The sequence below is a fragment of the Prosopis cineraria genome, unplaced genomic scaffold (genome assembly GCF_029017545.1).
Source record: "Prosopis cineraria cultivar Desert tree isolate PC_DT_omini unplaced genomic scaffold, ASM2901754v1 PC5, whole genome shotgun sequence".
Classification (NCBI taxonomy): domain Eukaryota; kingdom Viridiplantae; phylum Streptophyta; class Magnoliopsida; order Fabales; family Fabaceae; genus Prosopis; species Prosopis cineraria.
In genome coordinates, this window is record NW_026555336.1 from 38350175 (window position 1) to 38377154 (window position 26980).

The 26980-nt window shown below is 31.8% G+C and overlaps 2 protein-coding genes across 3 annotated transcripts; both read right to left on the reverse strand.

Annotated features, from left to right (window-relative positions):
• Positions 1 to 3701: 3701 nt before the first annotated feature.
• LOC129311633 (conserved oligomeric Golgi complex subunit 6) lies at positions 3702 to 10282 on the reverse strand. The gene is made up of 11 exons (XM_054954017.1): positions 9972 to 10282; positions 9814 to 9866; positions 8779 to 8926; positions 8561 to 8668; positions 7295 to 7362; positions 6623 to 6746; positions 6210 to 6356; positions 5825 to 6088; positions 5460 to 5744; positions 4885 to 5031; positions 3702 to 4413 (listed from the first exon to the last, which is right to left on the reverse strand). Exons 1-11 carry the CDS (start codon positions 10194 to 10196, stop codon positions 3889 to 3891), a joined length of 2094 nt encoding a protein of 697 aa, XP_054809992.1. The 5' UTR covers positions 10197 to 10282; the 3' UTR covers positions 3702 to 3888.
• Positions 10283 to 12895: 2613 nt separating this feature from the next.
• LOC129310550 (disease resistance protein RGA5-like) lies at positions 12896 to 13920 on the reverse strand. Of its 2 annotated transcripts, XM_054952420.1 has the most exons (3): positions 13814 to 13920; positions 13557 to 13635; positions 12896 to 13475 (listed from the first exon to the last, which is right to left on the reverse strand). In XM_054952420.1, the coding sequence occupies exons 1-3, from the start codon at positions 13817 to 13819 to the stop codon at positions 13180 to 13182; spliced, it is 381 nt and encodes a 126-aa protein (XP_054808395.1). In that variant the 5' UTR covers positions 13820 to 13920; the 3' UTR covers positions 12896 to 13179. The 2 variants fall into 2 exon arrangements, with proteins under 2 accessions (XP_054808395.1, XP_054808396.1); XM_054952421.1 differs by lacking the exon at positions 13557 to 13635.
• Between the last annotated feature and the right edge of the window lie 13060 nt (positions 13921 to 26980).

A 26980-nucleotide genomic window follows, 5' to 3' on the forward strand; every position in this document is an offset into this window, starting at 1 on the left:
CTACTGTTTTTCACTTGATCAGTATAATCCCCTATGGGTATCAAATAAATAAATTATATATTTAAGTATTCACCATTCTACAACGTACATATGGTGGGCTTAATGCATGAATCTTGATCAACTTGTAAATGTTTTCAATCTGGAGCATCGAACTCATCACACTTGAATGCAAAAGTGATGTAAAGTTGGATTCCCTGTCTCGTCTAGATCTCTCTACTGTTTTCATGTTCCGTTCGACTCTGACTGAGACTGCGAATATATAGAGCCCATGCCAATGTAATGATTTTTCTTGAAACAAAACACGATATTTCAACCAATCAAATTCAAAGTCAATTGATAAAGATTTAGCCATAATTTATAAGATTGTAAGATTAATTTTTACTGTTGATATAAAGACTTTATTGGTAGACAATTTATAAATATTTAATTTTATAAACGTTTTTTAAATTTAGAGATATGTATAGCTCTGGTGAGTCTTCAGGACCTAACTCATCTAAACTTTTTTTATATAAAAAAATAATAATATTTTATAATTATTTGTTCCAATGCTCAATAAGCGTTTCACATATTATCGAACCAATAAATTTTAAATTACTCATACCAATTAATTTAATGATTAAATTTTCACTAGAAAATTACTAATTTGTAACTGGAAATAAAATAAGTATGCGAATATGTTGATGAAAGGAATTGGTGAAAAAGATATGTGGATGTTTACAATCACCCGTGATTTAAAAAATATGGTTTTCATCGAGACACATGAATCGTTATGGATGGCTTTTAGTCACCAAGTTCAACTTCGAACAGTTCCCTTATCCATTTGCTGTGACGTTGAGGAAACAAAAGGTTTAAATTAATTTACCACTTATATAAAAAATATATGGTGCTGTACTGTTATATCATTTTCGAACCTCCTGGACTGAGCGAGGGAGCTTTCAACAACACATTTGGATTTCTTTTCTTATTTGAAATTGTGACTCTCATCGTGAATTTTTTTAATTATCAATTCAATTCTTGAATTCTGCCTCAAAGTAATTCAATTCTTATAGTTTATGGACTCAAAACAAGTTTTTGATGACTTAGAACAGCTCAGTCACTGTCATTCGTTGACTGGGTAAATAGCAAGTATTGATTTGTTAAGAGCCAAAAGCTTAAAAACTGAATTGATATAAATGAAAGAAAGTTGGGAGACTAAAAATTACTTCCTCCATTTAAAAATATAAAATATTTTTTGAGGAGTTAAATTTTTAAAAATAAAAGATATTTTTAATTTTTTAAGGTATAATTATTATCTTTTTTTTTAAAGTGTCCCTATTAATGGTGACTTTATATTTATTATAAGATAGTTAATAGAAATAAATATGAAAAGATAGGTTAATATAAAAATAAGTAAGAATTTTATTGAGGAATGAGATTCGGTTAAAAATACCTTACATTTTTTAATGGAAGAAATATATAATTATTTTTTCATTCATTAAAAATATTTGTACTTTTCAAATGATAAAATTGATTGATATAAAAGGAATAGTTTTGTGGTGAAAAATACTTGAAAAGGGAACAGAAAAGGAACGCAGATCCCTCAAAGTCAAAAGATTGGATACTTTTGCTTGTTGTTTAATTAATTTCTCCATGTTAATGTCATAAATAATATTATAACATTAAAGTTCTCCCAACATTAATGATTTCTAAAAGCTATCAGTATCAACACCTAATTTCAACTTGATTTCTCTGCGAAGGCTCCAATATAGATGGATTGATTTAGACTCGATTATGGCTCTTCTTTTTGTAAGTGAGAGATATACGTACGCACACATACACAACACAAAGTTAACGTTGATTTTATTAATGCGAAGCGATCGGCTTAAATGAGACTTTTGATCATATCTAGATGCATGGTGATAATGATTGGCTTCACTATCTTCAGCCACAATCATATATATCACACTCGTTTAGTCTTAGTCGTTCTTTTAACTTTCCAAAAGAGATTAAAGATTGTGTTAATTAGGGTAGGTGCATGCACGCGTGTGTGTCACATATATATGATTAAAGATTGTCTTGGTGTGTTTTATTCAACCTATAACTCTTGTCACGTCTTCTTTTATTAATTGTAATTGAAAATTAAAAGTTTAAATAAATTGAATTTAGAGAGCTCATTAAAGTCAGGATATATCTTTTAATTCAAAGAGCACTTATATATATATATATATATATATATTTCTAGATTGCTTATCAATAGGATTCTTGCATTGATAGCAGGCTTTAATCCTATGATCTTATAAGTTATAGGTCAAATCATTATCCACTAGATCAACATTTATTGATTGCTGTCACATCTTTTTGTTTCAATGCTTATCTACAATCTTCAACCAATGTGAAAGGTTTTCTCTTGTTAAATCGTTAGATGTTGTGTATTGTATTATATATGTATTTATGAAAGGAAAAAACAGACCCTACTTAATTTTCATTGGCAAAACAGAGTGAGTGGTAAGATCTACTTTTCATCTTGCAATTAAACTAGCAAGCAATTTTTTTAAGCAAAAGCACAAGAATCGTGACGAGCAGTATATTCATAAAAATTTTAGTCTTGATTTATGTAAGGGAAAATTGGGAAGAGGGATCCAATACTGCTAAAATTTATTATGAAAGACCAAAAAAATTAAAATTAAGATGAAGGACCAAAAGAAAGTGCTGGCAGAAAATAACAAAGAAGGACCAAAAGTTAGTGTAATTGAAAACTATAACCTTAATATGAAATCTGTCAACTTTAAAATTAACATGAGGTACTACCCAATTTACAAAAGTACTCTTTTAAAAATAAATTTATAAAATTTTTAATTTCACACACACGTACAAACAAAAGTTAGTTTTAAATTTAATTAAAACAATATAATCTAAAAAATATTTACTTTTAAAGAATTGAATCAACATATATATGTATGAAATCTTTGCTTTTAAAAATTAAATCAACATAATTTTAAAAATTTTTACTTTTAAAGAATTATTCAATTTTGCCAAGGTCGCGCGGCTTCAATTTCTCGACTCGTGGATTTTTAAAAGAGATGAAATTATTAACATGCTATAGTTCTTGGACATTAATTGAGCAGCTTTGTTTTTTTTTTTTTGTAAGAATTTTATCTTTATTTTAATTTATTGTTTTTCATCTCCTTGTTGTATTAAAAAATAATTTTCTTTTAAATAATGTGTTTTTGTCAGTAACGGTCAATGTAGTATTTTTAAAATTATATTTGGATACTTTTTCCTTTTAAATAATAACTACTTTTAAGGTTCTCTCCGATAAATATTATTTTTTAAAATCCTTTGTGATAATTTTCCCTTGATATAAATAGCTTTGCGGTTCAATTAATCTTACTTTTTAAATCAGAAAGTTCATATATGATTCTTTTTCGTTCAACTTTTTATTTCTCGAAAGGTTGAAACCCTTTTTCGATAAGTATTAATGGTAAAGACATGAATACAATTTTTATTTCATAATGTTAACCATTGTTTAAAGGGTAAAGCATTTTTGGAAAAAATATTGTAAAAGACCGGGAAGCAGAATTTCCCCTTGTTTTACTAGGAAAATTACTTCTTTAGTTTACTCTCAATTGTTCAACAGCATTATGTTGATCAGTCTGCCCGATGCATGAATTTCCAAAGCATCGCGAGAGGTCTAAAAGTAAATCTTCTAATTTCCAAATACATTAACAGAAACAATATCATTACATTAGCTCAAAAAAAAAAATCAAAATCTACCATTCCGAGAATATTAAAAGAAATACATGATAGACTCATTTGTTGAAGAGTAACACCTTACAAAAAGAATGAAGAGAATATTTACGGGACATACAAACATAATGGTTGAAGACGTGAGAAAAAGCAGCATAGAACTCAAATTCCTAATATAGTCCTTATCTGATCAGGAGGATGCCTAGCCAATGACCTAGGGTCTGGATAACCATTATTGGGGTCCATAATTGCGTTGTAAATAAGCTCATAAGCTTCCGCCAGTGACCTGGCCACACCAATACAAGCCTCAGACCGCAACTGTGGAACCAGCATCTGCTCGAATTCAGGCAATGAACTCTCACTTCCCAAAATAAGACCAAACAGAGCTTTTAGACACTCTGCAAGATTGGCTGGACTTGTGTCCTCCATCTCTGCCAACGGGACCCCAACCATTTCCTTGTCCCCTTGCTTGTTGAATATGAAGTTATGGAAGTGGCTCATCTTTTGTGACAACCCGCATCTGTTTAACATGGCATCGACTTCTTTGTCCACAAGTACCCGCAGGTGATTATCGATCATCTTCCCGAGCCTTCGCACATAATCAGCAGCCACATCATGTCCATCTAGAGGTTGCTTAATAGCACACAAGCAGTTGATCAAGAATATCTTGGATGGGGTCTCAGTAGTCTGCCAAAAGAACACATCAGACACTTGATAAAACTTCTTACTTATCATTAATCAATAAGTCCACGTTGAGAGTTTTATTATGTTTGAAGCTCCTTCATTATTTTCGTCCACCTTATTCGTTGGTCCAAACCATAACATTAATTTCACATTAGAGCATAGGGCTTTACTCGTTGGTCCACGTTAATTTACAATTGAGAAATGGCAAGCAAGTTCAAGGGACACCTCTGCCAAAACTGCATTATAGTTAAATTTTGGTTTCAATTCTCCCGATATAATTTTACAGGACAGTACGCAATCAAATAATGGCCATTGGAAGCATAAAAAGTGAAGGAAAATATATACATGGAAGCTATAAAATTTCATTAGTGAAGCAGCAGGACTCAGTGGAGAAAACCATGAAACCTAGAAGCAGCAATAATTAGTACGGGGCAAGAGTGAAGGAAAAAGACAAAAGGTTTAAGAGCGAGGGACCTGGGAGGATGGAGCAGAGCCACTTGTTGACAAGATTGCATCAACTGATGATTTGTTAATTTGACTGGAGTCAGAACTCATCCTACTCCTCCTGGATGAATGCCCACCGCCCTTGGACTTGTGTGCCTCTGCTGCTTGCTCACACATCTGCAATAGACAGCTTCTATGATTTCATTAAAGTTAAAGCTAGTTCAAGGTTTCTTGAAATGGACTAATGGACCAGAGTCAAGACAGGCCTACAGCTGAGTGCTTAACAGAGAGAGCCGGGCAATATTTAGTATGATGTGTGAATGGTGAGTCCATTGTCTGACAAGGACCAAATCAAGCAAATGGATCTAGGTCATATTTAGTGTGATGTGTGAAAGGCCAGTACATTCTAAAACATCACATTTTAGCTTAGTAAAAGCAGGAAGAAAATCCCGGGATGTTTTAAATTATAGGAATATGTAGGAATCAAAGGCAGCAGTTACAAAGGAAGCTCAAATTTTGAACCACTAGAATCACTTTGTTTCATGCCGGCTAACAGATCATAGTGCAAATGCAGGTACCAGATTGACAGAGATGGAAGCATGCACCTGAATTATTGGATCCAGTACTGCTGATATAACTGAATCAAAAGGAGGCTTTTTGCCACAAGCAGGAACCATCATGCTATTATAGTTATCAATAATTTCAAGGAGGACAGATACTCCTTCTCTTACTGCTGCAGGAGGGGAAAGATCAACAGCAACAAGAGGGGGATATCGTAAAAGCTTTTCTCCACGACCTTTCAAAATATCAAAAAATGTTTTCTGAGCAGCATCCTTCAGCAACCATAGTGTATTACAAAGTGCAGTTTCTCGCCCAAGCAGATCTGAAATCTGCAAGATCATATGAAGTTAAGACAAAAAATATGTGTGGGACCAATACTATCAAAGGGGGAAAATTGATGACAGCTCACCGTGTAGCTGTAAAATTCAAGGGTGTTACTCAGTTTGTAAGAGACAATCAGATTTGGTTGAGACTGCAAAACTTGTTCAACCCTCACTTTAAATGGCCGACAAACTCCCTCAAAAATTCTATCCAGAACAAATGTCAAGTCAGATTCTGTCTTCCCAGAGCCATTCTCAGGGCTCTTGGAGAACTGATCTATTGTTGGCCCAGAATCCACTTGTGTGTCTGGATCAAGTAACATAAGTAAAAGTTCACGTTCAGATGCCAAGGCCTGTGTGTAAGTGCAATACAATAAAATTAGGATACATGAACAAAAAAGGCCGTATGAAAAAATGCAGCACCAGGAGTGGCTTCAAGCATTCACCCACTAGATTGTCATGACGGACTCGTACCTGATGTAACCACCCAAGCATATCACCCACATATCGTAATGGGTCATGAGCATGAACCTCAATTGGTCGAGGCATTCCACCAGGTCCTCCGCGGGTAAGAGCACTTATGAATCTTCTAAATAATGCATTATGTCTCATATTGGCAACCTACAAAACCAGAAATTGGTATCTTGTGATGCAAAATCAAAGATAAGGGAAACTTGAGTTTCAATTCAAATAGAATATTCTTTAAAAAACATTAACAATATTATGTTCTAATGCGAGATCTGATCTGTGAACGAGGCAGTGGAGTTGACAATTTTCCTAATATCACGTATTTCAGTTTCAAGCTGGAATATTACAGGATCCAAATCCCAACAAAAATTGGATTTGTCAAATGTTAAATAAATTGATCAGATTCATATTGGAATCACCTCTTCTGCACAATATTTGAAAAGGACAGGCCTTTCTCTGAGGCAGCACACAGCCGTTCTCAGGAGCTCACTAATTTCTGGATTGTCAGTGTCACCCAGCTTTCGACATTCTGCCTGTACCCACCTATAGGCAAAATTAACAAATAGTTGTATATCGTCAGGTTAGCCAATTGCCATAAGAAAACAACTTTGAAGAGTCGGTAAGAGGGGCAACACTCTGGAAGGAACTTTATCTTTGACAGCCATTTCAATATCACATGCAGTAATACCTTTTTTTCCCTCGGCCAACTATGTGCAGATGTAAAATCTTATTTGTAAAGGCTCTGCTTACCGTCTATTAATTAATTTTACTATGCTAACACATTATGTATCATAACATATTTTAGGGGAAATTTGAGCTTTTTAGTTCATTAGCTATCCCACTTAAAGTAAATCAAACCTTTGCATTTTTAACAAAGCTCTTATCTATTCTCTTTCCAATTGTTGCTAAGAATAGCTCTTCTATGATGTTCAAATAAATATTCTCAATAAACATTTTGCCAACAAACAAATCACAGAAACGTGGGGGTTATGGGCTGCTTGTATCGCCAAGGTATCATGAATTGGATGATTTTTTTTTCCTTTTTTTAGTGAAAGATTAAATGGTTGTTATTAAAGCAGATCAATCTTCACCTGCATAAGCGCTCATAAGCTCCTTCTTGGTACACAGCCATCATATCCATCAGCTCTAAACCAGCACGCTACAATGAAATTCTTAAAGTCAATAAAAAATGAAATATTATTTTCAAACACAAAATGGCAGGAAAATAATGGAGAAAACTTCCCGAAAAAGATCAGCACAAACTGAAAATTGTAGAAGTAGGGAACATATAACTAATATTGGCAACAGAGAAATGGAAAGATACGGTCTTGATCCTTTAGTTCATTGGCAATGAGCCCCATGTTTTATTAAAACAAAAAATGGAAGGACACAGCTCATCCAACCCAATAATATAGTCCATGACACAGAAATTAAACTATCCGTATCACATTAAAATTATTGAATAGAAATTAAAATATCGGCATTACATTAAAATTATTGAATTTTAAACATATATTTCAGGTGCAAAGTATAATATCAAAGTCCCTGATAAAAATATAACGTGAAAAATGTGTGTACACTGTTCTTTAACACTGTTCAATGAATGGAGCATACAGATGGCTCTGGCAGAAACTTCTCACACAACAAAATCACAAACAAATTTTCATCCTGGTTGTTCAGATCCATAAAGCATGCACAAATCACAATATTATAGGAGTTGATACCAAAAGGGAAGAATTACTTCACTATTATTAAATAATAGAAATAATAAAAAAAAATCTTATCACTTTCAAAGTAATTGGATGGCACTTTATTACAAAGCACATAAATCACTCCAGCATTGTTGATAGTAAAAGAAAAATAGAACAACAATGAAAGTAGCATAAACTTTAAGCAGAAAACAAACAACAGTGTGTAGCCATCAAGAGGCAAGAGTCTCTCCCGCAGAACCTTCAGATCCACCCCTGCCTCCCTTTCACCACAGATCCTCCTAAATATTCCCCTCTTAATCAAATTCCTCTCACTCATCCAGCTATACCACCAACCTCTTAATCCCTATTCCTGTTATATTTCACAAACAATTTGAATTTTAGATATTCAAGCAAACTGTTTCAACATCCATCTTTTGAATGATATGTCCATGTTTGCAGCTGTAGTCGGACAATAGGTCTCTCACCATCTATGCAAGATTGAAGACCATATAGGTATTTAGAATTGAGAAAAGATACAATTCAGACATTTACTCTATTTGGCCCAAAAACAAAATGAAATATGCATTTGATTACATATTGTGTTGAATTTTGCATGCAGCTCAGAGTGAAAATGGAATGAGGCAGAGAAGGAAATGGAAAAATTACCTGATGATGTGTCCTAAGCAACACTTTGCAGTTTGCATGAATTTCTTGGACATGAGAGAGTGCTTTGAAAAAATTTTCATTAAGTTCTTCATCTCTAAGTGCACTTATCTGTGGATGACCAACAATTTACTCTAAGCATGAAGGTGATATGAGCATGTCTTATTTGAATTACAAAGTGACCGTTCAATCTTTGTAAGATATGAAACAATAACTTCAACCTCTTCAGGGGAGAGCTGATAATCACGTAGGAAACATGACACAATCTCTTGCCTTTGTGTAGTAGTTTCAAGTTCTTGTTTGAGCCTCTCTGTGGTACTGATAATGTCACCTGTGGTAGCACTGCAACTATTCAAGGCCTTTGATATCCTGTAAAAGATTTGAACCTTAATCCTTTTTAATAAAATATCCTAAAGGGAATAGTATGACCAAACAATGAATTAATTCTAATTGAAGAATAATATAAGAGGAGTTTGAAGGTAACCTTAATATCATAAGAGGACAATATCCTAATAGCACATGAAAGTGATAAATAAAGCATCACTCAAAACCTAATTTTCCTGAAGTTTCAACCCTCAAACAAAATAGTGCCAATTATTGAATTACTTTGAACTGAAATAGCAAGATTCACGATGAATTTGTTCAAAACATAAGGGAAACATACCTCCAGCAATGAAACTATGCATGGTTTTACATCCCTATTTTTGTTGAAATCTTCCAAAATACCATTGAGTGATGAATTGGACATAGAACAAACCACAAGAAAGTTGAAAATTTTACCATACGAATGGACAAATGGTTTCAATTCTAGAAGTTAAGCGTATCAGCCATCTCCTAGACGGCTAAGAAACCAACTTCTCCATCCACAGCTAAAGATTAAAAAAGGGTGAGTAATGTGGGTATTACATATTCATCTCAATTGACCTTTTTATCCAAAATTAGTGATATTATTACTTCCTTAGAAGTCAATGCGGCTCAAATTTGGGCTACTCAGATTAATAGTATGCACTTATTGATCTCCAGTCCAAGTTTGTCTCGACAACATCAAAGCATCTAAATACATGAAGAGTTGATAAGTTTCCGGATCCCAGGACGAAAGTCCTTGCATACATTAGGCAGAGAATCCAAATTTATCTCTTGCATCATTTGGTTCCCAAAATGACGTATAAAAATAATGAATTGCTGCAAGCGTAGCCTCTCTGAACTAGCCATCAGCCAATATAATCAAAGAAGAAAAAGCGATAAAAAATTCACACCTGTCGCAGCATTCAGCGACGGCATTCACCTCTTCCTCCACGCGATCCAAGGCCTAAAAATCCAGTAAAGAAAGAGATGCACAAAGGAAATTAGATCATAATAATGAAAGCAAGTGAAAATTCACAAGAAGTTGTAGCATAGGCGAAGTGCTCATCACCAGTTGGACAACATCGGAGGCAGCGAGGAACTCGAGGTTGATAGAGAGAGCCCGCTTTTCAATGGTGGATCGGAGGTTGCGGCGGGATTGAGGAGTGTTGTCAGTGTAGAAGGAAGAGAGCGTGTTGAGGGAGGACAGGAGATCAGGCGTATCAGTCCTGGATTCCAAGACCTTCTTCAGCTTCCGAGAAAGTCCCGGCGCCAATCCCGCCACCGTCGTACCCATTCTTCGTTCCCTTCACCTCTGAGCTCTGGTCTTAGATCTTTGATCTACTTCTCGTCATCTTTCTTACAACCGCATTCCGGTCCACCTTTAGTTTTTTTTTTTTTTTTTTTAATCAACGAAAAAGAAAAATTAGTCGTGGATGAGGACGTGAAACACAAGCATTGTCGGAGGCGGTTCGTGTGATCCGACCCGATGAATATGGATATCCGCATTAGAAGGTTGTCTCCTTTATCAGAGTTTTGCTACAGCAACAGCAGTGATGAAGTTTCAAATTACACCAAGATTACGGGCATGTATGTAAGAGTAATCCCTCCGGCACTAATTGAGTTAGTTAACTAATCAACAAAAATCTAAAAATTAAATAAGCTAATTATTGATTAAAAATGTTTTTTGATTTTTCCAAAATACCTCTCATTTAATTTTAAATTTTTTAATGGAACCTATATGATATATCATTACTTGAAAATTAAAACTTTACTTCGTTAAACTAAAACAGGCATTATAATAAGAAAAGAAAATGTTTTATCAACTACCACCTTGATATCAAAGGTGATCTTTCATCAAAGATATACAAAAAATTATCTAACTCAAAAATTTTTCTAGCTAAACTGTTAGGAAAATACCTCTCACTTTAATAACTTATGTTAGCATATTATCAATTATCTACTTTCTGTCACGGTTATTACGTTTAATAATTGCTGACGTAATCATGGTAGAAAGTGGTATATTTATTTTTTTTAAATTTTTTTAATGCATTTTTATATTGGTTTTACTGTAAAATTAATTTATTATAACAGTTGGAAGATGGATGTAAAATAAATGACTTTCAACATCTCAAGTAAACATTACTTTTTCAACCGTGGTAGAACTCAGTTTTTCAATTGTTGTTAAAGGAAAATTTTCAATAAAAGCCCCTTGATCATAATTAATAAAAAGAAGAATCTCAAAAACTCTAAAATCTCACTATAATCTTAGGGTATTGCAATAAAATTAAAATATTGAAGGAAATGACAAGATTAGCCATCTCCATGAAACACATCCAGATGACACAAAAACAAGTAGCTCGTTTTCCTATAGTTTGTTTTTCATTACCCTGCATTAAGTTGTTCATTGCCCTATTATATGTTGTTTGTCTATTATTTTCAATTAATTTCATTCCAAGTGCTATTACTTTGTCAACACGATTTGTTTGTTTCCCTGCACTAAGTTGTTTGTTGCCTTCCTGTATATTGTTTATTCATTATTTTTAGTTAATTTTTATTCCAAATGTTGTCATCATGCTAGCATTAATTATTCACTTCTTTACATATTATTGTTAATTACTCGACATTAAATTGTTTATTATCCTATTGTTTGTTGTTTGTCAATTACTTTCAATTGATTTTATTCCCAATGTTGCCATCATGCTAGCATGAGTTATTCATTTCCTCACATACTATTATTCATTGCCTTATATTAAGTTATTCATCATCCTGCTATCTGTTATTTATCTATTATTTTAATTGATTTCATTTTCAAGTGTTGTCACCATGCTAATTTTAGTTATTCATTTCTCTACATATTATTATTCATTATCTTATATTAAATTGTTTATTGTAATGAACAACAGTATATATAAAAACAAATAATTTACAATAATGGACAAACAATTATCTTTCAACAAGGGCAGCCAAGTAATTTCCCTTAATATTTTAATTTTATTGCAATATATTTAAATTGCAGTGAAATTTTAAAATTTTTGAATTTTTTTTATTAACAATAGTCAAGGGGTCTTTATTAAAATTTTATGTTGTTAAAAGCTTTTTTTTTTTTGGTACCATCGGGGGTTTTAAAATTAAAACTAAAACTTTCAACTAATTCCCACGTACACTAAAACAAAAAAAGTAATGTAAGATTGGGTGAGGCGAAAACCATGTATGTATGTATGCATGTGGTAATTAAAGCTAGCTAAAAGGGAGGTATTATCAATGATGGATGTAATGAGAAGGAGCGCATCTAATCTAATCTGTAGAAGCTGTGTGGTTAAAAATTAAAGAGGCAAGGAAGACGAAGAATGAAAACAATGGAGGAGATCCAAGGTTTTTAGCTTAGGTAAGTCCAAAAGATATACATAGCAATTTGTGTGGAGGGAACTAGCAAGGGTTATGGCAACAAATGAAGCTTTATTTGCTACTAATAAAAGGGACTTAAATTCGGCAATTGCACTTAATATAAGCACTCAGTGTCTATATTACCTCAATCATTGAAGTCTAGATAAATGATTCAAATTTCATATTCTATTTAAAATTAATAAATAAGTAAATTTATTTTAATCATGAATATATAAATTTTAATAACTTAAATGATACAAGTATTCAATGCCTACCGTCATTATATCCAAATCCATAATAAAGGACCTAGTCACAACATTGGAAAGAGGAAAAGAATGAATTTGTGTTGAGGGAGGAAGAACTAATGGGCCGGGGATAAATGCTGATCTGATTTTGGACATGATTAAATCATTAAATAACTACTTAAATACAAGGTTCTTAATTAAAGGTCACTCAATGTAAAAAACTTGTTTTGTGATAAGTTTAACTATCAACATGTTAAGTGTTAACAACTTTAAATCATCATTTCTTTGGAATAACTAACACCACGATGAAGCAAACGTCACATAACAATTAATACATCGTTTATATATCAAACCACGCAAGTGATTATCATTTTATCGCGCGCTTTCAAGTGCTTCTTATCGTAGTAACCCCGGCCAGTCGGCTACAAATAATTACGTCAAATAAATATCGAACGAGAGTCGACAATCTATATCTAATTAATAAAAAAGAGACTTAGGGACCATTTGATTTTGCTAAGTCATAATAAATGACCCCTCAAAATCTCCTTGTAAACACGATTCATATTCTTCAAACTTCTCCACGCAATACATATATAAAGTGCGAGAGAACCCGCCGCCGGCCAACAAGACCATATATGCTGATAGGTATTACATGACGGAGCAGATTGGAGGGTCATAAGGATGAGGATCATAAATCAGGTACGCACACGGCGGACAAGGAAATTGATGATAGGCAAAAGCTGGCGGCGGCTCTTGGTCGCCAGAACTGGAGTTCCTTCCATCGCCGCCGCCGCCTTCATCGCCATTATCAGTCACGTCTTGCAAGCTCAAGAGCTCGGCAAAACCAAACTTCTTTCTCAGAACGCAGGTCAAGCAAACGGCATCCACTCCTTCTCCTATCACTTTCACTTGATCTTCGCCTTCCAATTCCACTGATATCACTCCTGCAAGTTAAGTATGTTTTTATTATTTGAATTACTTCACTCATAGCGGCAAAAAGGGTTCATATATAATTAACCATGCACCTTGCGCACCGGCAGCAAGTTTCAGAGCCTTGGTTCTGTTTTTACTACTGTTCATTCCCACCTTTATAGCCATTACTTGCTGCACCAATAATATAGTAGTAACAGAAACTAGAACTCGACCCAAGAGCAATGATAATATTGAAAAATCAACATCAAGACATCTATAATGTAACGTTCATAACAAATTGTATTATTTATAAACTGTGTGAGTGTGTGCGCGCGCATGTTTCGTTCGAGTAATGTACATGTGAGCTCACCACCATCGTGTATACGTTGGTACATGCGTTCTGAAGTTTGCTGCTTTGTGGATACAAATCAACTCCCTTGTGGTTGTGTCGTAGCCTCTAGAGTCTATAGAGGCAATATATAGTGAGGAGCTGAGCCTGAGAGAGCACCATAGCTAATATATATAGATATAATATTGATTTATATTATATAGCGTAATTAACTTGACTCGTGGTCAACCCTTCTGGGTGCCAATTTTCCACAACCACGCGGATGCAACTGCGTTACAATTATTTGTGTTTTTTGTTTGGTTTTAAAATTTGGCATGTGCTGGGGGATCATGGGACTCGGATTTAGAACACATAAACCAACAGCTAGCAAATACAATGGCCCAAAGCTATCAGTGGGAAAATGACATAATTGTAAACAGTTTTAACTTGTTTTTAAATCTGGTCTTACTAAGATTAAAAAAAATTAATATTAATATCAAGTTTTGATAAATTCATACTATAGCTATAAGTAATTCTAGATCAGGATTGTATGAATAATATATATATATATATATATATATGTTGACAAAGGTTATGATATATGCATGCTTAGCTTCTGTAGAATGCTACGTAAGAGAGTTGATGAAGAAACCGGGGTCTGAAAGCGAGTTATGATTAATTACCGGCTGGAGTTGATTCGTTAATCGAAACTACAAAGTATACATAGCAAGATTTAAATGCTGCGTGTTTTAACAGTCACTTATAGTCAACAAAATACATGCCTGCGAGTGCGAGTGAGGGAGGTCAATATTCAATTTAAAACATAAAATTCAACATATATATTCAAAAATTTTATATTAATTATAAATAGTAAATTACATGACTTACTCAAACTTCAGACAAAGCACAAATCACTCACAGTTTAATCCTGTGTACATAATTTTGGAGCTTAGTATATTCAAAACAAAATATAAATCTGTAAATAAAATTGATAAGTGCTCGATTCAATTGTTTGAGAGAGTTGAATCAAATTATTATAGAATCTTGAGTTCAAGTCTTCCAAATTTTTTAGGATATTAAATGATGGGATAAAAAAAAAGAAATCTATAAATAAAAGCTGGGTATCATCACTTCCTCAGATATTATATACTCTAGGCAGAATTTGAACTTGTGCCAGTTTGAATGGTAGCTCGAGATCTCCGAAAGTAGGTTATGTAAGTGTTATCCATTCTTTGGATTCCATACAAGACTTGACCCCCATTGTTGTGGTTGTGTTATACAGGTACTACATGATGATGGAAAAAGGAGGATAAGACATGGGTGATATGAAGCAGGAAATAGTGGGTGGGACATGGTGTAGACAAGTGACATGCATGATGGCAAAAGTTTCTTCTTCCATCGCCATTATCATTCACATCTTGCAAGCTCAAGAGTTTGGCATAACCAAACTTCTTTCTCAGAGCTTGACTTAATGAAGAAATTATTGTTGTAATTATTGTTCAAGTATGCTGAAAGAAGAAGTTTCATATTTTACACATGAGAAAAACTCATAGTGTATAAATTTTAAAGAATGAAAGTAGATTAATAAGTGAGTTTAGAGAATAAGTGGGCTTAAGTGTGGGACAATTACACAGTTGACAATAGCCAATTTAATTACCTCCTTCTGTGCGAGTTAGAGGGATACTAAGTTCTTTTTTACCAAAATTTTTTTGCAAAAATAATTATTAATTTAATTTAATATTGCTTATATGAAAACCTTGGTTCTCATAAACGGTGGTTAATTTAATTGTCCTTAAATGAGTTCAATTGTTATTTAATTTAACCATTAAACGGTTTAAATTTTGCGAATATCTAGTAACCTAGGTTTTATATGGGATTTATTTTTTGAAACCGGTTAATTAACATGAGTAAATGGCCGCCCAACATTCACCTAGGTCCGTGCCTATATATATCGAAGTGTGCAATCCCAGTGCATGACTTTTGAGCTTTGAGTCACTTCATTCCTCCTCTCCTCTGTGCTATTGTGGTTGCTTGAGTACATATATTATTTTGTTAGTCTCTATTGTTTTGTGCTCCTATTCATTTTCGTAAGACAAGTCTGTTTAATCCTGAAAACTTGCGGTGCAATCGGTATGTTGCGGTACAATAACTTTTAAAGGTAGTGTACAAGGCACGACTCAAACTTAAAATCTATTATTATACAAGTTTATGTATCTAATATTTGAAAATCCATCGACAGCTCAATTAGAGCGATGAGTGTTGCATAAGCTATGATTCATTATTTTCTGTCATGCAAGGAAACTAGTGGAACAATTAAGCGCGGTCAACATGGAGATTCTTCTCTCATCAGAACTGTAATCAGATTTGATTATCAGCACATAATAAAGGCAAAACATTATACAAACACTCTTTAATCATCATCATCATTCTTGCTTTGATCGATCGAGGATATAACATGAACTAGTTACGAGATGGAATTAATTTGATTTAGTCAAGGTCATCAACATATATGTTTATATATGTAGAGATGAAGTCTAGATACTTTAGAATTAGGTCTCTGGTGCATACTAAAAGCGAGAGTCATGAGGACCTAGGTCGTCTCCAATCTTCGATCAGTTATGGAAAAGCAAGAAAAAGTCAGAAAGACTGCACATGCATGTTAATTTAATTAAGCTGTAGTGGAATTAGGTTTAGTGGACGTCCATGTTAAGGCCATTTAATTGGTGGGAAATTTCAGGGTTCTTTCCGATGAACGTGACGACGAAGCACGTGCTGTGGAAGGAGACTCTCATGCTCTCGCACCATCGATTTGACTACTTTGGTTCACATTATTCATTGTAATAATTAGGCCATAGAGCCAGAATTTTTTTGAGGCGCATCATATATACATATGTAGTTTTGTAAATTCTTCAATATGAGTTTTATACTTGATATGTTGATTGGTTAGGTGGGGGCACCATAGAGTTTGAAGAATAATGAATTTTGATATTCATATAACTCATGAAAAAAAAATTATAGATTGGGTTTTATATACTATTTCCATTTCAAAATAATTGTAGTGATTTTAAAGTAGTTATGTTGATTTTTAGTGGCATTTAACAATGATAGCTCTGCATGGAAACATAAAATTAAGGTTGCCAAAGTTGTGAACCTTGGAAAATTCAGAGATACAAAGTAAACGATCGCAACAAAACTTGTAACATTAACTCCTAACGTTTTACCTCTGTGCAATACATGTGATGAGGTATAAAAAATAACTAAGATTCGATCTCATTGATAGGGGCTCAAAGAATAACTTTCAGGATATAAAATAAACGCATAATATGCAATAAAAATTATTTAAAATATGATTCGCACATCAATTTAGAGTTGTAATGCTTTTATAACTGATTGATGTTAACAATATTTATAAATTGAAAAAAAAAAATATATATATATAGACAGACAGATATGATTTAATTAATAGTTGTATACAAATTTAAACTTTATCTTCTTATGGAATATTAAAACTTTTTACCTTTTTTTAGATATGTTTATTAGTGAGATGTATAGAGCATTTTTAAATTATAGATCATATGTTCGAGGCTAGAGATGTCATTTTCATTCCGTCGAATTTTATTACATGTGACTGTATCGAAGGCTTTAGAAAAGTCGATATAATCAAGTGACTTGATCGTTGACCTGTGACTATAACAGCCTCGTATGAAAATTTAACTATGGTCCATATATTATTATTTTTTGTAATGGAAGAATAAAATATTAATATTTTATTATATTAAAGTAAAAGTATACTAAAATATAACAATCAATATTTTATGAGGCACACCAATTGAAGAAAAATGGAAAACAGAAATATGGATGGATGTGATTTTCTTTCCATTTATTTAGTTGAGCAAGAAAAAACATGAAGTAGGAAAAAATTACCAATTTCACATGGACAGGAATAATTTTATTATTTCAGGAAAAATATTTATATATATTTACTATTATATATAACTAATTTAATAAAACTATATTTGGAAATGTTTTATCCAATTCACATAGTTTATCCAATTGTAGATTTTATTTCTTAAATTATAAAATATATAATAGTATAAAAATTTTAAACTACAAACAAATATAAGGCACTTAAATGAAAAATTAACCTTGAAAATTTAAAATTAATATTTCTATAGTTACTTTAAAATTAGCATTTAGAATTAGCAAAAGGCAAGGAATAAAAATATTTGTGAATAAATTTAAAAATGAAGTTGACTTTCCAAAATCTCTTCTGTTTTTTTTGGGGGTGGAGAACGCGTGAGTCCCATATGTTATCTTTCTCATTATCTTCCAATGTTTGAAAATGGATAGCATGATCAATTTGACTCGTTGGATCGAGAATCAATCACTAGTCTAATTTAGTTTATTCCAAAAAACTTGACTAAAACAAACTGGTCAAAGATTGGCAAGGCCGATCAAATACAAGCCAAATCGGTAAAATCAAACCAATATCAGTCTTAAACCGGACCAGCAAAAAATTAACCCTTGAACTATTCTATGACTATATAGATATACAAAAATTGTTTTGTCTGGATTAATATAATCCTTTGTTTATGACTGATTTGTTCATAGTTTAACTGCAAGTAAAGTTACAAAACCAGTGCATAACAAACTAGCATCAAGAACCAGTCAATCGGTCAATGAACCGACAAAATCATAAAAACCGAATAGTTGGCAGGTAAACCAGTTCAAGTGATTGGTACCAAAAAAAGAAGAAGCAGACATTGAACCCGAGAAAGAAGACAAAGTGTTGAAACAGTGGTCTCATTCAAAACTCCCCACATTCTTTCACGTGTATAGACACATTCTCTCCAGTGATATGTTACATGTATGTATACTATATTTATTTATTTATACTTCTTCATATATTCCTTACCATGCATTTTGCATATAAGTTATTTTTAATTATCTCATAGCAATCAAGAAAAATTAGTTAAATTATTGGTGTCACTTAAAAAGAAGTAGATTTTTGAGTTTATTCTTATTAAATGTATCATCTTTAAAAAAATATTTATCTCTTATGTGTGAATTTGGATTTAATGAGTAGCCTCAGTCCACTCATTCAATGAGTGTTTTAATTACAGCCACAAGATTTTATCAATATTAAAAAATTATGAAGATATATTTTTATCTAAAAATTCAAAATAATCCTCACTATTAAAATACTTCTCATGTGTACCCTCAAAAATTTGAACAAGTAAACTTAGATCACTTATTATATCTAAATCCAACATACAATGCCTCTTGCTCTACTTATCAGGGATTTTGAAAAAATAAAATTGGAAAAAATTAATTAATGATCCATCTCTTTATTATAGGATAGATTGAAGTATTTATTTGTCTTTCATTATTATTGTTTATCCACTCCTAAAACACAATAATACTTAATTGTACATGTTAGTCTCTTTTTCAAATATATTTAGAAGAAACATACCATTAATTATTATAAAAATTAATAATGTATATGCCTGGAGGATTACCAAAAAAAAAAAACACATATACATATATTTAAAAAGAATTTGCTCCCCCTTAATCTCATTGCTGGTTCCACCCCAAAGAGATTTAAGAAGAAGAAGAAGAAGAGAAGTTATCTTAGCTTGCTGCAAAACATTGCCATAGATGCAGTCTTTTAGCGATAAAACTGTTAGATCTACCTAGAAAGTACCAAATCCATGAACAATCTTGCACCCCAGTCGCAGACCCATGGTTGTAAAGAAATGATGAAGAAGAAAGAAGACGGGTGTTGATAAAAAATCTTAAAAAAAGAAGACCAATGAAGTGTTTTTGGGGTAAAATACTCCCTTTGTCTTATATTATAAGACAATCAACTATCTCCTACAAATCACATAGCAGCATCCTAATTGGTATAAGAATATAAAAGAGTCTCATATTTAAAAATTAAAAGATGAATCATGGATTATAAAAGCTTAGAAAATATCTAATCATATGACTTAAGCTATTTTAGTAAAGTATATTTAATAATAGAAATCTAACATAGTATTATGAGCCATTCGATTGAAGGACAAAAACAAATAAAAAAACAAAGAGAGAGAAAAAAATGAAAAAAAATGAAAGATGAAAAAAAAATACAACAAGACATTAAAAAAAAGGAGAAGAAAAAGAAGAAGAAATTGAATAGACCTAGCCTCTAAGACTAAAATAAAATACAAAACTAGGCAAGAAGAAGAAGAAAATCAAAAAGAAGAGAGAAAAAAAGTAATAGAGAGAATATAAGAATATAAAAAAGTCTCACATCTAAAGATTAAAGATGAATCATGGATTATAAAAGTTTAAAATATATCTAACCAAATGGCTTTAGCTATTTTGGTAGAGTATACTTAATAATAGAAATCTAACAATTGGCTGAAAAAATATTCAATCTAATTGGCCGAATTACTTTGGCCTCATGTTAATATACTAATCTCATTGGCTAATTTCATTATTTATGAATGCAATTTTTGGGTTTCGATTACCTATATCTATGAATGTGCAGATCCTCAATTTTCAAGTTTTCAAATGTAATTAGTGTTTTCCATGGGAGCCATTTTTTCATTTTTGATTTATGATGCTAGTCTCCTCTACTTCCCTATGCTTTTTCAATTTCTTCATTTCAAGTTCTCTGCTCGGTACAATTTCAAATGTAAATAGTGACTTTCATGATAGCATTAGCTGATTCCATTATGGCCTTGCTTGATGCACTTTCCTAAGGTTCTTCCTTTTCTCTATTTTTCATAGCCTTTGGCTCAATTGTTTCATTTTTTGTAGTCCCCAAATCTTTTAGTAATGGCACCGTCCTTTTTACTAAAAGGTAGCCTTAATGCTAGCAACTCTGCTACTCCTTCTATCACTAGTCATCTCACCTCTGGCGATAGTGGAAGCGAGGCTATGGAATCTCACAACTACAATAGCTGTGTGCAAGGCTTCAATTGCGGATGGGAGTGGAATGGAGCAATCGAAAAATCTTAACCCCAAATTAACCAAGTTAATAAGTTTGAATTAATAGTTAAGGGTAATTAGGTAAACTAATGTGATATGTAGTTTAAGAGGGTTAACGGGCCTATTAGGTTGTGATTACAGTCTTATAATTGGGTTTAGAATGAAAATAGGCCACTTAAGCCTTTAAAAAGGGAAGAAAATATGAGGAATATGTTTTTATGCCATGTGCCACAGCATGTGTGCCATGTGCCGTGGCGTAAAGGCTACATTAAGTGGAATGAGCCCTTTATACCACATGTTTGTGCATGGCTATAATCAAGGATCATGTGCCGCAATATATGGCTTGAGTTCACATGAGAAGAGACCCTCTGTATCACATGTCACAGTATAGGGAGTGTGAGATGCATTATATGGCTAGATTTTTTATTTATCAAGCATGAGTTTATTGCAAAATAGGAGAGAAAAAGGAGATTTGAATGAGGAAAACAACAAAGAGGGCTCTACTAGGGTATGAATTGGGTCATCATTTAGAGGTATCTGAAGCTTCTAACTTTCAATAGTAAGTCTCATAAGCATTTCACTTCCTTTCTCTTTCATTTTTCTTGAGTTGAGAAGTTAGGCTTTGCTAGAGAAGTTGATTTTCTACCTTATAGAGCTATGAATACAAATCGATTGAATTAAATAGAGTTAATGAGAGTTTTTTAAGCTATTTAAACCCTAACAAGAGTAATAAATATGTTTATGTTAGTTGGGATCATAAATACCTAAAAACCCATAATAAATGTGATAGTTAGAGGAGTGTGATGCCATTAATAATTGGTTAGGAGTTCAATGAGATTAATGTGACCTAATTGGAGTTAATAAACCCAATGAGTATGTTGAAAAGTGAAGAAGTTATGAATTCAAAAATCTAAAAGTATTGAGTTGAGGAGTGAGAGATATGGAAATCAAAACATTGATATTTTGGTATGTTAATTTGTATATTAAGTTACACACCGACATCATTCAAGCTTTAAGAAGTTTTGAAAGTGTGTATTTAAGGGATAAACCTTTGATCTTTTATAAGTTTGAGATAACCAGGAGAAATCTTTCTTATACTTTTGTACGTTAATTATATATATAGTTCTATAAACTATTTTAAAGTACATAAAATCATTCAATGCAAGTGTAGTATGTGTTATAGGTAAATGATTATGGTACAATGATTAGTTTATTGCAATGGTAAATTACAAGTAGTAAAACGAGATATAATGTATATAAGTATGCGTTGTAAATAATGGGAGGATAGAAATACTTGAATAAGAAGTTATATGATAATATGATAATGTGTGAGTATATGACAATGTATAGTTCAATGATAAATTATGATGTGAAATGTTATGAGTATAATGATGATGATAAGCATGCTCAAAAAGTATATACTTATGCATGCTATGAAATGTTACACTTGTGCATTGCATGATCATATGAGACAGGAGTTCACCTTAGAAGAGGAATAGTAAGTTGAAATTCATATGGTATGGCCACTATCAGGAGCTTGATGACTGGCTTTAGTATATTTATGTATTATTTATCCCATTTGTTTGACAAGGGATTATCTCAATAGTATCTAAGGATTTGAACCTACCTAGTTTTTACTTGTTTGATGAGGAAGCTAGCTTAAAGAGAACAACACCCTATAATATGAGATTTAGGGAAAATCATGACTTACAAGTGAGTTAAGTAACCTTAGCTGAGTAGCTTTTCATATATGAAAGGCTAAGGTAATCTCATCACATAAACATGCTCAATGGATAATAGCCGATGATTTCATGTTAGAGATATAAAGAGGATATAAGGGTGGTATTAATCATGCACATTGTTATTAAGAGAACAAGGTTGTCTGTATTGTGACCCTTATAAGATTTGATATTAAAACATGTGATATGCACTGTGATTATGAGATTGATCTTTAATGATTATGCAAACATGAGAATTGTTTAAGTTGCAACTTGCGTTCTAATTAATTGACATATATTAGTATAGGTTAGATATACCTTAGTTATTGAGTTATTGTACTCATCCCTCTTTCTTTAACATTACAAGAGCTAACTCATTAGGGTAGAATTGGGGAAACAACTTGAGGCTTATGATATTCATCCTAAATTTATAAGCTTCATTTATTTTGAAAACTATGTGTATAACTATTCATGATATTGCCAATTAAGAGATTTCAAGTTTTACTTGCTTGTACTATGTGATGTTGAACTAAATTGTACAGTTTGGGCCCTAGGTTACTTATATGTTAAATTGTGAAATCTAGAAACACCAAAAATACTAATGCAAGTGAGAAGTGAGCAAAATGTATGATTGATGATAAATGATAAGATTATTTATACAATTGAAGCTCCGCCTTCTATTTTTCTTATTAAGGGGTTGAGTATTAGAAATATGATAGATGTGCGATATAAATGTTATAACGTATTGCATAGGTGTCCTTAGGTCTATTGAATATGTTTTGGGTTAAGTTTAGGCATTTAGCATTTGGAAAGAGAATTAGACACTCAAATTGTGTTTTGATGGTAAAATGAGTGAGTTTGGAAATGGGTAGTTAACTTTTAGTTGAGAAATAATGTAAATGTGAAATTAGTGCCATTAACTATAGCTCAAGAAAGCTTTTTGGAAATGCCTATATCGTCTCAATTGGATATTGAACAGAGAAATGAGAGGCATTAAAAGTTCGCCCTAAATGCTATCATTTAATTGCATTAATGCTAACATAACTATGCAATGTGCTGCAGTGCATGGCACAGAGAGAAATGTGCCATGGCGCATTAGTCACATGCTGTTGTGCATCTTCTTGTTTTGTACACTGTTGAAGTTTATAACCCTTAATGCAAATGCTTTGAAAACCTTTGTTATCCCATTTATGTAATTTTACAAATCTAACTCATTCTACTTTGAATTTCATTCATGTAATTTTACAAATTTAGTAACTCTCTTTAGTTAATTTTATAATTTCCTTAATTTTGGAGTTAAACATGGATTAGTAAATAAAATCTAGAGATATTATAAATAAGTTTTATTTAAATAGATTTTGTACTTTTTAAATATTCAATTATAAAATTTATTGAGTTTAACTATTATGTTTGTATAATGTTTTGTATTAAAAATCAAAAAATATATATTAATTTAATTAAAAATTTAAAACTACTAACATCTCAAGAATACTTTTACTTGCTCTTTTGACTTAAAATTTCACCTTTTCATTATTAACTTCTAAAGTTATTACCTTGGCCATTTATCACTCAATTTTTATGAGGAATTCATTTTTGAACTCATAGCTAACAAAATCTAACTCCTTCTAGCCAATCATAATCCAGCGAAAGGTTTAGGGTATTTGAGTTCTAATTAAATTCTTGCCCCATTTTCCATAGCTTTAGACTTGGTTGTAATCATATTTCATATGCTTAACTACTCAATTAATTAAATTTAAATTCTTTAGAAAATTGGGCAGCATATTTCCTTAAAAAATGATCATTCAAAAATTATATAAAGCTTGAAAACAAGTGGCCATTCATCAATAATCAATAAATAACACCTCTATGATCATTTCTAAATCATTTCCTATCATTTAATCATCAAAATATCAAATCTTTCATCTCTAAAAGAACAAGGCAGTAGCACAACTCTATGAAAACTTAATTAAATCAAAAAATACTTGGCTTAAAATAAAGCTTGTGCTTACCTCTTTCCTTTGTTATAACTTTTTCTTGGATTCTACAACTTCCACACTTCTTGGATGCACCAGACTCCGCCTCTCAAGAATCTAAAATAATAAGATTGTTGCTCTTGAAGAGTAGAACAACTTTGTTGAAGGCAATTTAAAGTAGGAATAAGGTTTGGATAGAGATTTTGCTTAATTTATCCTTTTTTTCTCTAAAACTTTATTTTTGCATGTTGAAGCTCTCTCCCTCGCGCATTCTCCATATTTCTATGTTTGCTGACCGAAAAATGAAAAGGAAAGAAGGGAGGGTGAGGTTCAGTGGATCGTTTAATTATGCTTAATAAATTTTAGCATCCAAAAATCTCCACCACTAATTATTATTTTTTAAATATTAGAGCAGGTAAGTTAATAAAAATACCCCCTTTGTTTCTGCCCATGTAGCCACGCCCTTCTTCCTCTAAAATGGCCTCAAAATGGGCTCTTTATAATTTTTAATCTTGGGTAAAAAAATTTAACATTGCCTAGACCTAAATAAATTTAATTTCTATAATTAATTTTTTTAAAAATTTTTTAACCAATAAAATTGGTATTAATCTTCAAATCGTCTCTTTCTTTCATATAGTAATTTCTTTTAATTCTCTGTGAATTTTGAGTAATTTTTTATAATCACATTTTAAGATCCAAAACTTTCAAAAATTACACTGACCCCCTGGTTGAACTCAACGTTTTCAAGTTAATATTTACTCTTGTTCATTTTTAACTCTTGATACTTTTTGCTAATCTCATTATAATTAATTACATATAATTATCCTTGAATATTAATAATTATTATTTGGTCCTGGATAAGCTATTACTCTTACTTGCTTTTCTTCTCTTTCATTTCTTAGTTTAGTTAGTAGTTGAGCTATCTAAGAAAAAGTCAAGAATATTATTTCTATAATAGTTAGCCAAAGTTAAGAAATTTATATATTATAAACTCATTCTAAGCCATCATCTTTTAAGAGAATTGTTATATGCTTTGTGGTTCAGTAACTTTCTTTTAGGTCTATTATGACTATGAGATCTAACTATAATCTTGAGATCTAACTGTGATCTCATTGAACCTTTTTTGGATCTACTATAATCTATAGGATTTACCTGTGATTCTTCTTTATGAGATTTAGGACATAAGGATAAAGTTATCAAATAACTACCTCTATTTAGACTAGCAAATATACTAACTATTTTCCATAACTAATCTTAGATATATCCGTTATCCTCTCAAGCCTTATTTGTTCCTTTTAGACTGTCCTGAATTCTTGTGAACTATAACTTGCTCATATTTCAATTAAAGGCGCACTTCCTTGATGTGTCTTGAAATATTACACTTTTGTTCAACAACAATTTTAAAATCATGATTTAATCTTTAAGAATCATTCTATCTTTTTCAAGGAATCTTGAGGAGTCTTGATTACTTAGACTTAATAACTTACTGAATTCTGCATATTCTTAAGCTTATAGGCCAAAAATTCAAGATGTTACACTCCATGATTGATCAGCGCTCATCAATTTCATAGCACATTACGTGTGCATTTGGATTAAAAAATTTATAATTGAAGTTAGAATTCAACCAAGGTTAAAAAAAAAGTCAATGAATGTAACAAGATTTATATTTGAATATCTTTTTTTCATTAGTTAGTTAGATAAATTGAAATTTGTTAAAATAATTTGATTCAAAAACCAGTTGAGATACTTAATGATAAAAATAAACATAAAATTTTGCATATATTTTTTGAATAATTAATAAGTAAAAAATATTAAACTTAAAATTACAATTTGTTAAAATAACATATAAAATAAATTGATAATATAAAAATCTCAAATTTTAAAAAATATAATAAAATGATAAATTATAAAATACTCAGTTAAAAATAACATAAATTAATAAATTAAAATGCATTTTTTATTATGTACTCCCTCCGTTCAAAAATATAAGGCATTTTTTGAGGAGTTGGATGTTTAAAAATATAAGATATTTTTAGTCTTTTGAGGTGTAATCATTATATTTTTTTCAAAAGTGCTCTTATTGCTAATGACTTTATATTTATTATAAGGTATTTAATAGGAATAAATATGAAAATATAGGATTAATTGAAAAGTACGTAACTACTTTATTGGAGAAGTAAAATTTAGTTAAAAATATTTTATATTTTTGAACGAGTATAACATTTGAAGAATTAAAAAGAGAGATTAAATAAAAAAATGGGAAGAAAAAAATATGAGGGATGGCAGGTGAGAACTGAGAAGTGGCGCCACATACAAATGAACCTCTCTTTCTCTCAGAGCATCTTAGCAATCCATCCCCTACTCTCACTCTCAAGGCACGCCACTACGCCAGCGTTCTCTCAATGGGCGTTGAGAAGCTTCATGAATCGGCGTTAATTGAAACGAGCGTTTATCTCCAAAAGCTCTTCTTAGATATTTTTATCCACACAAGATTTTTATTCTTGCAATGGGCTTTTAACATCCATGGTGCTAACAATGGCTTG

What these genes read in the sequence shown, in the direction of transcription:
- LOC129310550 (XM_054952420.1), bottom strand. An exon ending in ACTTGCTGCCGGTGCGCAAG is followed by an intron (nt 13,476 to 13,556) that starts GTGCATGGTTAA and finishes CTTAACTTGCAG; the next exon opens with GAGTGATATCAGTGGAATTG.
- LOC129311633 (XM_054954017.1), bottom strand. Translation starts at nt 10,196, where the DNA reads ATGGGTACGACGGTGGCGGGATTGGCGCCGGGACTTTCTCGGAAGCTG. An exon ending in TACTGGATCCAATAATTCAG is followed by an intron (nt 5,032 to 5,459) that starts GTGCATGCTTCC and finishes TGTCTATTGCAG; the next exon opens with ATGTGTGAGCAAGCAGCAGA. An exon ending in GCTCTGCTCCATCCTCCCAG is followed by an intron (nt 4,414 to 4,884) that starts GTCCCTCGCTCT and finishes TTCTTTTGGCAG; the next exon opens with ACTACTGAGACCCCATCCAA.